The 10,606-nt window shown below is 62.6% G+C and overlaps 1 protein-coding gene across 2 annotated transcripts; it reads right to left on the bottom strand.

Annotated features, from left to right (window-relative positions):
• Nucleotides 1-2,450: 2,450 nt before the first annotated feature.
• TAGLN2 (transgelin 2) lies at nt 2,451-9,424 on the bottom strand. Of its 2 annotated transcripts, none has more exons than XM_047092688.1 (5): nt 9,343-9,424; nt 4,436-4,642; nt 3,854-4,028; nt 3,452-3,554; nt 2,451-3,199 (listed from the first exon to the last, which is right to left on the bottom strand). In XM_047092688.1, exons 2-5 carry the CDS (start codon nt 4,613-4,615, stop codon nt 3,058-3,060), a joined length of 600 nt encoding a protein of 199 aa, XP_046948644.1. In that variant the 5' UTR covers nt 4,616-4,642; nt 9,343-9,424; the 3' UTR covers nt 2,451-3,057. The 2 variants fall into 2 exon arrangements, with proteins under 2 accessions (XP_046948644.1, XP_046948643.1); XM_047092687.1 differs by lacking the exon at nt 9,343-9,424 and adding an exon at nt 7,549-7,705.
• Between the last annotated feature and the right edge of the window lie 1,182 nt (nt 9,425-10,606).

Here is a 10,606-nt window from a genome sequence, read left to right as displayed (position 1 = left end):
GACTTGCGACCGTGGTCTGGCTGGGCCCCATGTCACTGGGGCAGGCGATTCAGGAACGTGAGCGTAGGGTGATACTCATTCATTGGCTCGACAAATATTTATCCAGCAGCTACAACATGCCAGGCACCTCGTCGCATCCACAAAACCAACACAAACCTGCCTTTACACGGTGTACATTCTGTGGGTGGAGAGAGAAAATAAATAAGTCAAATACACTGTGTGTCGGGTGGTGATAGGAGAAAGCAGGGAAGGAGGACAGGGTGCAGGCGGAGGGTGGGATGTGCAATTTTAAGGACGCTGGCCGGGGAAGGCCTTACGTGGAAGGGGACATTTGAACAAAGACCTGGAAGAAGGAGGGAGCCGTGGTGAGGACGGGAGGGGGACAGTCCCTGGGCGCAGGGCACTGGGAGACACCCGTGTGGACAACCTTGGAGAACGAGGTGCCATTCAGAGGAGCTCTTGCCCTCAACCCCAGGGATGGGACCCCGAAGTGGAGGGATGGGCAGGAGAGACGAAGGAGGCCATATTAGGCACAAAACCGCGGCCTCCCGTGGCCACGAAAAGGCAAACTGAAAACAAAGCGAGTTTGGAGGTGTCCGCGCAGGCCATTTCCAGAAGGAGGGAGGTGAAGCTTCGTTGAGGGGAGACGGGGGTTTCCCACAGAGCTTGTGGGCGGGTGGCGGTCACGGGCAGAAGCAAGGCGCACCCTGTGGCCAAGCCTACCTCCAAACCCGCCCATGTTTGCCTTGAAGAAGGGGTTATTCCCGGGGCGGGGAGGGGGGGGCAGAGCTCCCTGAAGCATCGCTGAGCAAGATCAGGGCAGCAGGACGGTCAGGCGACACCAACCCCAGCGCAGGGGCCCCACAAACCCCACTGACCCCTCACTTCCGTTTCCTGGGTGCTCGCTGTGCCAGGGACGTTGCCCTGCTTTCTGCACGGGGCCAGCAACACCCTCGCAGCAACACGAGGAAGGAGCCGGTGTCTTGAGTCCTCGGGTGAGGGCCACCCCCACCTCCACACCCCTTTGGGCCATCTGTTCTTCTCCAGCCCCGCTCCTTGCTGAGCAGAACCACACAGGCCTGCGGCCAGGCCGACCTGGGCTAAAACTCACGTCCCTCCATTGACTCCTTACGTGGCCCTGGGTCGCCCTGAGACCCAGCACGCTCATCTGGGGACCAAATGGGGGGAAGCGACGCAGGAATAGCCACCTCGGGGACCGCTGTGGGAATCTGCCCCGAGAAGGCAGGGACTCTCAGTCTTGGCTCTGAGACAGGCCGAGTGTCTCAGAAAGTTGTGAGTCGTGTGGCCAATAAGCCGTAGCTGTAAATAGTTAAATCAGGGAAGGCTTGGTTTTTTACGTAGAACTGTTAGTGAATTCAGTGTTGTCTCTGCAATGACATCACTCTCTGGCTCCGGCATCCCACAGAATCTCCAGAACCAAAGGGGCAGAACGACAGCTAATCCCCTGGGAATTTGCATATAAGCTGCAGCCTATCTTATCTGTGTCTCAGCCTGAGGGACCACGGCCCCCAAGCAAATACCATCTCCCCCTGCAGCATGGCGTCAGGATCAGGGGCTAATGTCCCCAGGCACAGAGCCTAGCACATAGGAGGTACTCCTTGGCAGAAGTCACCACGACAGGGCAGTGAGAGGAGAATGAAAGTCACCCTTGGGCACAATGCTGTGGCTCTGCCCCCCTCAGGAAACAGCTGCCCTGAAGGAGAAAGCGGGGAGGGAGGAACCCACTGTGGGGGGCTGGCCCGGGGTCTGTCCAGTTCTCCGAGGAAGACCCGGGGTGTGACAGGGAGGCCGTGGGGTAAAGACACCTGGGAGCTGGAAACCACAGGGCGGAACGCCCATGCCTCGGTCAGGGCCAGCTCAGGACAGCCTGACCCCAAGATTGGTTATCTTGGTACGAGGCCGCCCACCCAGAAGGGAAGCGCTCCCGCCTGCTCTCCCAAGCACGTGGGGTCAATCAACAAGGCTTCCTCCCTCCAGCCACCACCACTGACTACTTCCTGCTCACTCACAGCCTGTCAATTCCTCCCCACCACTGTACCCTTGGCCCCTAGCCCCCAAGCTGATCTGGCCAACTGGACAGGGGCCACCGTGTCCCAAGCCTGCCCGAGGGGCCTCCCACCCAGCCCCACCCTCCTCTGGCTGGGGGAGGGGGCCGACCAGGAGCACCAGGTGGGATGTCCAGTCCCTCGGGTAGCTGTGGGCACCGCCCGCATACCCTCCAAGGGCAGCTTCGAGGCCCCATCCTCAACCCCAACCTACCCTCACCTAAACCACGGGAGCCAGAGAACAGGGAAGAAAATCACAGATGGGGGTGAGGATCGCAGCCTTTCATCCGAAATCCCTCTCCCCTGTACCAATCACCACGCTGTCCCCCACGTTTCCTCCCTTCCCAGTGGAGGGCTCACGGCCCTAGACACAACCAGAGTCCATCCAAAAAAAGGCAGAGATATTTATTCAAATCAGCAAACTCAGGTTTTTCAAGCCCCAGCCACAGCAAGGGGAATGGAAAATGGGAAGCCAAGAGGACCCCTGCCAGGGGCCGGCTGCCTTGATGTGTGGTGAGCGCAGCCCGGCTGTGGCTGGGGAGGCGGCCGCCACAGGCCTCTCCCTATAAATTAGGTCCCTGCAGCCACAGCTGGGGGCGAGGCATGCTTGCGGAAGGAAGGCCGGAAGGCGGCGTCCCTGACCCCCGGCCAAGGAATGGATTGAGGGCACGGAGCTCAGGGGTCGTGGGGAGAGAAGCCAAAGGGCAAGTGAAGAGGTATGCGGCTGGGGGGTGGCGAGGCCCCCAAATTTTGGTCCCAGGAGAAAAGAGGCCAGTTGTGGTTGGTCCAGTTTGGGTGGGTTTGAGGAAGGGAATGTATTAGTAAGCCCAGGGGGAGAGCCCGCCGTCGGGTGCCCCCCAGAGGAGGCAGGCCAGGCCCCCGCCCTGGCAGAGGGGAGTCTGCGAGCCCCAGGGGCTCTCGGGGAATGTCACTGCTGAAATATACATATATATTAACCATCCGTGGGAGGGCGGGGCAGGGCACGGTGGGATCAGAGGATCTGGCGGGGCATCCCGTAGCCGGTCATGCCTGCCTGGGACGCCCCGCGGTTGGTACCCATCTGTAGCCCGATCACGTTCTTGCCCTCTTGTAGCTGGTTGTCCGAGAAGTTGCGAGGGTTCTCCTTGGATTTCCTGGGCCGAGAGAGAGTGCTGGTGAGAAAGGGGCTGGAGGCGGCCCCGGTGAGTGTCTTCCCTGGGGGCTCGGGTGCTGCCGCCAGCTTCGCTCCCCCCGGAGCCACCTCCCTCCCCGTGTCTCAGAAGGGACAGTCCCTTGCCGTCCCAGGAGAGCAGCGAGGACTCGGGATGGTGAGGGATGTAAACGTGCTTTGAGCGGGACCATTTTCTAGGGACGGGGACAGGCCCGGGACGCCCCGCGATACTCACTTAGGAAACCAGTTGGGATCTCCAGAGAAAAGCCCATCGTCCCGGGCGACCGCCAGCCCACCCAGGTTCATCAGCGTCCGCTGCACACACGCCATGTTCTTTCCTGGGAAGGGGAAGGCGGTGTGTTGGCCTCGGCCGTGCCGGGGCCCTGGGTGCCGGGGTTCCACCTCCACCCACGTGGTCAGCAAGCCTGGCTTCCCAATTCTTCTCCTCTTCATCCCCACACCCTCCACCACCCCAACCCCCAACACGGCCCACTCCTCCATGAAACACACACACACACGCGCACACACACACACACCCCTGTCCGCGAGGTGCCAGAAACCCGCCCCCTTCTCCCTTCAAGACTGCCTAGCCCAGCCTCTGGCCTCCAGGGTGACGGCGCCCCCCGCCCCGGCCCACCTTCCCAGAGGTCCACGGTCTGGAAGATGTCGGTGGTGTTGATGCCATAGCGTTCGGCCGCCTGTAAGAACTGAGAGATCTGTTCCATCTGCTTGAAGGCCATGGTGGAGGCCTGGATCTTCTTCACGGGGGCCTGCCCCTCGGGGTACAGCCCGTTGATGAGCTCACACAGCACCTGGGTGAGGACAGCAGGGGTGCAGAGGTGAGGCCGTGCTGCTGCCAGAGACGCTCAGCCCCCGCGGTTCCTGTCCTACCTGAAGGCGCTCCGCCTCCACCGGGAGGGATGCCCGGGCTCCCTCCCGCCCAGCCCCTGCCTCTGAACCCACAGTGAAAGCCTTGCTGTTCCAGCATCACTGCCTAGAACACCCCCCTCCCCCCCACCCCGGTTCTTCCCTGTGTCCCCTCGGGCCTCCCTTTCACTCCACGGGAGGGAGGAAAACACGGGTCCTCTGCAAGATAGGTGCCCGGGCTGAGGAGGACGTGGGACGGGTGTGCCCGCAGTTCCGCAGCTGAACTGACCCCAGGCGCCCCCAGGCCCGGCTCTGTCCCGGGCGCCTGCAGTCAGAAGGGCCCAGCTCTCACCGTGCCATCCTTGAGCCAGTTCTGGAAGTTCTCGCGCCCAGGCTGGGGCCGGCCCACATCCTTGCGGCACTGGGTGGTGATCCACTGAATCAGGACCTGCTCCAGGTCCGCGTCATACTGTTTCTCAATCTTCTGCTGCACCTCCCGGCTCAGGCCGTAGGCGGGTCCCCTGTTGGCCATTCCAAAGGGCAGCGGTGGCTGTCGGAGCTGGGGACAAGACACGGCCAGGACCGCAGTCAGGTCTCCGCAGCCTGCGGGGACACACTCCGTATCCCCTCGAGACCCGCCATCAAAGGAGGGAACTTTCGGCCTGACTCCGGGGCACAGGCTGAATTAGCACTGCTCAGAGCTCTAGGGTTAAGGGGCCACACGGGCCATCTCTGGGTTCCCCCAACCCTGTGACGAGCAGTCTGTTTACGACACGGAGTCCTCCCATTAGATGTCATTTGAACAGCCCCACTACTCAGATGAGACAGAAAACCCACTGGAATAGAATCTGGGCTAAATGAGGCCAAGCCTGGGGGTTCAGCTCCTCATTTGGGGTGGTCAGCTTTAGCAAAGGCAAGCTGGCCATTCTAACCCTTCAGCCCTGGGAAGGGAGATGATTTGGGGAGAGGAGGAAGACCTGGAATGGCTAGGCAGATCTCTGCCAGGAGCTAGAGAACTGGACACAACTGCCCTCACTTAGCCACTGGCTTTCACGGAGCACCCACTGTTTGTGCTGGGGGTTGCGGGAGAGACAGAAGCCTTGGGTCCCAGAATGCCAACAAAGAGACCAAGTGAGCACCCAGGAAAGGGTAAGGCTTGTACACGACAAATACCGCACAGGCCTACACAGTCAGACCCCACATCATGGAAATGCAGAAGAGAGTGTGGGCAGAAGCAACCTGGAAGGCTTCCTGGAAGAGGAGGTCTAAGTAGGTCCTTAAAAGATTTCGGCAAGCAAAAGGAACCTCCCACGAGAAACCACTGGGCAGTCAAAACAAATTCTACTCTCCTTTCTAGAAGCTGCGGTGGGCAGAATCATGGCCCCCCAGAGGCATCTACACCCTAATTCCCAGAACCTGTGAATGTTACATGGCAAAAAAAAAAAAAAAAAAAAAAAAAAAAAAGGCCTTGCTGATGTCACTGAATGAAGGGGAGAGTCCCCTGGACCATCGAGGTGGGCCCAGTGTCCTCACAGCCAGGGGTCTCTATAAGCGAAGGAGGGAGGTAGGCAAGTCAGAGCAGGAGAAGCAAGAAGAAAGCAGAGTCAGGTCAGGGTCAGGGTCAGGGTCAGGCCCACGTCCTGGACAAGGCCCGGAGAGGGATTCTCCCCTAAACTCCCCAAGGAGGAACGCAGCCTCGCTGCCACTTTGGTTTTACCAGTGAGACCTCCGGGGGGATTTCTAGAGCCGCACGATGTGCTTTAAGTCACTAAGTTTGTGCTCATTTGTGAGGGCAGGATAGGGAACTGACACGGGAGCCTCGGGTGGTATTTTTAGGGAAACCTGGGAGGGGAGGGAGGGTTGGGGAAATGCACAGGAGGGTTTAGCTTCATTTGAGGACCTCACTTAGGAAGAACTGGGTGGTTTCCAGACCTGGCCCGTGGGCAGTCTGTCCCCACCTACTACCTCACTACCTAGGTCCCCCCTCCGGGACCCCATGGAGCTGTCTCGGGAATGCTACTCATGCAAGGGGGAGCCAGGACCAGAGAAAGGACAGGACCTCACTTCCTGTCCCCATCAGCTCTATAAATGAGCTTCCCTTTCCATTCTGAAATGCAGCCAGCTGCCGGCTGCTCATACAGGGGGAGTCCCCAGAACAAGCACCTGTGTTCAAGGACAGGAAAGGGAGACACTCTTGCCCCCCACATCCGGCTCTCGACCAGGTCAGACTTAAGGGCTGAAGTCACTCAGGCTCCCTCTCTCCCACACACCCCAGGCTAAACAATCCTGCCCCCCCCGCCATGGGTCTTGGGGCTCAGGAGAAGAGTCAGGTCACAGGGGCAGAGTCACCTCAAACCCCTCTGGCCGCTCAGCCTTGGGTCTCAGGCTAGTCCCCTCCCCCGCACTCCAACATGGCTCTTCCTTTCCACTCCAGCTTATCCAGCAGCACATTTCCCGAAGGAATCCTCCCCACAAATCAGTTATTTTTATACTTCATTAAGAGCAACCCCCCCCCCACCCGCTTCCCCTTCCCCCCCTTCCCCCGCCTAAAGGCTGGGCCAGATAAATGTCGGTCTGGGCCTTGACCCACATCACCAGGCACACACACACACACACACACACACACACACACACACTCAGCTGGGGGAGGGCAGGCTGAAGCCTGCGGAGCAAGGAGGACAAGTGTCTCTCCTCCCAGCCCAGCCCCAGCAGCCCGGGGCCCCTGGCACACAGGGGCATGTCCAGGAGACCTGAGATGAAGGGCAGCCACCAGTAAGCCCCCTTTTCTTGGACCAATGTCTAGACCTCTCTTCTGGGAGCAGCTTCACTACGGTCCCCTGGGCCTCAGGGCTGTGTCTCCTTGGAGCCACGTGGCCTGAGGCCAAGGGATCACGATGGCCCGGGGAGAGAAAGGGCAGGAGAATCATTAACCCAGGCAGCAGGATTAGCAGGGGAGAGCAGTGGAGAGCAGTGTCCCCTCCACAGGGGCAGACCGGACTTGGCCTCCCAGACCCACCTCTGGGCACAGGGAGGACGCTGAGGGTCCCTCCCCAACTCTGGAGACTGGACCCAGCTCCACTCTGGGGCCACAGTCCGTGAGCCCTGAGGTGCCACAGCTGTGGGGCAGAGAGCTGGGAAGGGGAGGGGCCTGGGGAAGGGGCGGGGCAGCCCAGCCAGCCTGTCCACAGCTGTTTCTCCTCCGGCTCCCTGGGGCAGGCGCCAGCCGATGGGTCGCGGCTGGCCGGCTGGAGCTGGAGCGGCCCACCCTAGTGACGCCCAGGGGACCTTCGGCAGCCCTCCCTCAAAGGAAGGGAAGGCAGCCAGGTGCCTACTGGGGTGGGGAGCGGTGTAGGAGATGCCTGGGGCTGGGGGTCCCAACAGAGACGACCGCTGAACCACCTGGGGGGCGGGCCTGGCGCGGGAACACCCCTCACCCCCACCAGAGACCCGGGGCAGGACGCTCACCTCGCCCCACCCCACGCAGATGTCAAGGGAAAGGGTCCCTGGCTGGGGTGTTTCGTGCGGAAGGCAGAGACTCTCCATTCATTGTGCACGCGGGGGAACTTCCTGAGAGTCGGGGGGTCAGGGCTATTCTGAAAGGGCGAGATGGGGGTCCCTGTCCCCAAAGTGAAGTGCACAGGAAGCAGGCGGAAGCAAGGATGATGGACACCTGTGACCAAGGAGCCACGCGGGGCAGCCCCCCACCGTCAAGTCAGTGAGCAGAAGAGAAAGCTGAGGCTGCACAAACAGGAAGCCTCAAGGCTTGCGGGAGGAGGGGTGAGGTGGGGGCCGTTGCCATGGCTTCTGTGTACCAAACACAGGAACCCGGCAGGGTGGGGGCACCAGGCAGAGACACGCACTCCACACACATGGAGTGGAGTGGAGTGGTGACGAGGCTCTGGGCACCCGGCCGCAGGCGGCATCCTTGGAAAGGGGCCCCTGGCCGCATTCTCAGGTGTGGGCAGGTGCAAGGGATCCCGCAGCGGGGGAGGCGGGGAGGGGGGCAGCTGCGGAGGCCATGGGGGGGGGCATCCGGAGGAGTGGGAAGTTACGAGTTTGGGGGCAGAGAAACAGACTCCGGGAAACAGTTCAGGAGAAGAAATGCCCCGGGAACCGAAGGACTGTCGGGAGCCAGAGAGCCCCATACCTGAAAATCCTGGAGGGAGAAGGGCTGGGGTGGAGAAAGCAGTAGAGGCCAATCCCCAGGGGGCAGGAGAGGGCTGGGGCGCTGGAGGGGGGGTGCAGTCGGCCAAAGACGACCGCGCCGCCTCCGCGGGGTGGGCCCCCCCCTCCCCAGCCTGCCTTGGCCTTCTCAGCAGCTGTGGGCCTTCCCGGGGGACTAGGGAGGAGAAATGGGGGGTGGCGTCGGAGAGGGGGAGCTGTCCCTCTCTTTGGTGCTCCGCGGTCAGAACTCGGGAAAGCCCATCCAAGTCACTGGGCCCCCCCCCCCACCCCCGGGACCCTCACTCCCGCCACGCTCCTTTCTGCTCCCAGATGCCAGGCTCCCCCCAGAACTTCCCGGGCACGGGCTGCAAGGGGGCTCTGGGAGGCCTGCGGGGCCGGGAAGGCGGCCGTCCACTTCCGGTCCTGCAGGTCCGGCCCCGCCGCCCCGCCTCGCCACACCCAGGGCCGTTACAGCCGGATGAGTCACCCACAGCCCGCCGCTGGGGTGACGCAGTGGTCTGGGCAGCCCGCCCGCCCGCCCGCCCGCCCGCGGCCCCCGCCGGCTTTCCCAGCAGCAGGGGGCGCGGGGTGGGGGCCCCGGCCGGGGGGGGGCGGGGGGTGGACCGGAGCTCCTGCAAGCAGCCCCCTCCCCACACCATCCGCGCGCGCCGGCGGCCACCCCCCGAGGTCGGGGGCCTCTCCTCCCCAGCCCGCGACCCCGAGTCCCCAGGAAGACGGCCGGCGGGAGGAGGCACAGAGAGGGCGGCCCCCGCACGTGCTCCTGCAACCGGGAAGTGAGGGGTCGCGGGGAAGCTCGGGCGCGCGGTCCCTCGGAGCCCGCCAGCCACGCCCCGACGCCCTCCGCTCGTCAACCCCGACGGCCCGGTCCCCGTTGCGGACGGACGCCCCGTCGGTGCACCCGCACCCTCGCCTGACCTCATGGCCCGGCAATGCCGGGTCGGGGCTTGGGGACAGGACCCGACAGCACCGGGCGAGCAGAGCCGTCGTCGGACCCTCGCGCCGGCCCCGGGAGCAAGTCGCCGGCGCGGGCCTCCCGCTTCCCGGAGGCGCGCCCCCCGCCCTCCCCCTGCTCACCGTTGGCGGGCCGGCGCGGCGCACTCTGGGCGGGGGCTGCGGGCCGAGTGGCGCGCCCGGGCCGGGCCGGGGGTTTTCAGCGGCTCCCGCCTCGGACGGGGCGGACCCGGGGCGGGGCGAGCGCCCAGAGGCTTTAAAGGCGCCGCAGCGCCGGGGCGGAGGGCAGAGCTTGGGGAGAGGGGCAGTGGGCGGGAGGGTCTGGGGAGTCGGGCCTACGCGGGCGGCTGCAGTGGTCTCCACCCAGGAGAACCACCGTCTGCACCTGGGAGCTCACAACGTGTGCCTCGGTGGGAAGCTTTTTGCCTGGAAGATTAGCGCAAGACTGTGGGCGTGTTTACGTGGGAAGAAGCGTCTTCATTTAAAAAGGGTGGTTAGGTAAACGGAGGCACGGGTAGACCCCACCCCCACCCCACCCCCACCTCCAGCTGGCTAAGGTGGGACAGTACCGGGGTGCAGGCCAGGACAGTACCCGCATGTGCTCCCGCTCTCCACCTACTTCAGGCCTGGGCAGGAACTGACAGTGAGGTCATTCTTTGCCCCCGGGGCCCAGGGGGCGTGACCACTGTTGGGACCCAGGGTTCAGACCTGATTTCTTCCCCTTAGTCTCCTCCTCTCTGACCGGGCATCTCTTCCTAATCCTGGAGGGATCAGAAGAGGAGGCCTTAGGGGGAGGAGGGGGAGGCTGGCAGTTCTGTGTCTGTGAATGAAGGGGAGCATAGCTTAGGGGTTGAAGGAGCACCCCTCTTCCGGCTTCTGCTGAGCAGTCCCCCTGGGGTGGAGCCCTGCCTACACCCACCAGTGGGGTTCTTCCTGTAATACAGAAGCTACTGTTTGGCCTGGTTTCCAAGGACATCCACCACCAGCGTCCTTCCACCTTTCTGTCCCTCGTTCCCCAATCCTGCCCGGCCCTGAGAGCCAGGTCCACCAAGTGATTCCCTGGGAGACCCACTCTTCTCACTCCTCTGTGCTTTCTGCCTGGGATGCTTTCCCTCCCTTGACCCACTTCTGATCTGATCTGCTCTACCCCATGCCCACTGTGTGACCTCTGGGCAAATGACTAAAGCCTCTATGCTTCAGCGGGCCAGCCTAGAAAATAGATAATTCTACCGACCCCATGGTTACAGAAAAGGAAATGATATACATGAATAGCCTAGAGCAGTGCCTGGCCCATAGCAGGTGCTCAGCGACGACTAGCTATTACTGTTACTCCCATCCCAGGGGAAGCACTGTCCCCAGTTGGTGCTGTAAGCACTCATTGTTTGTG

Source organism: Lynx rufus, unplaced genomic scaffold (assembly GCF_022079265.1).
Source record: "Lynx rufus isolate CCGP_SWC_20201006 ecotype Redwood Valley unplaced genomic scaffold, mLynRuf1.p SCAF_31, whole genome shotgun sequence".
NCBI classification, from domain to species: Eukaryota; Metazoa; Chordata; class Mammalia; order Carnivora; family Felidae; genus Lynx; species Lynx rufus.
The sequence above is the reverse complement of the archived record's forward strand: the minus strand, read 5'-3'. Positions and strand labels throughout refer to the sequence as shown.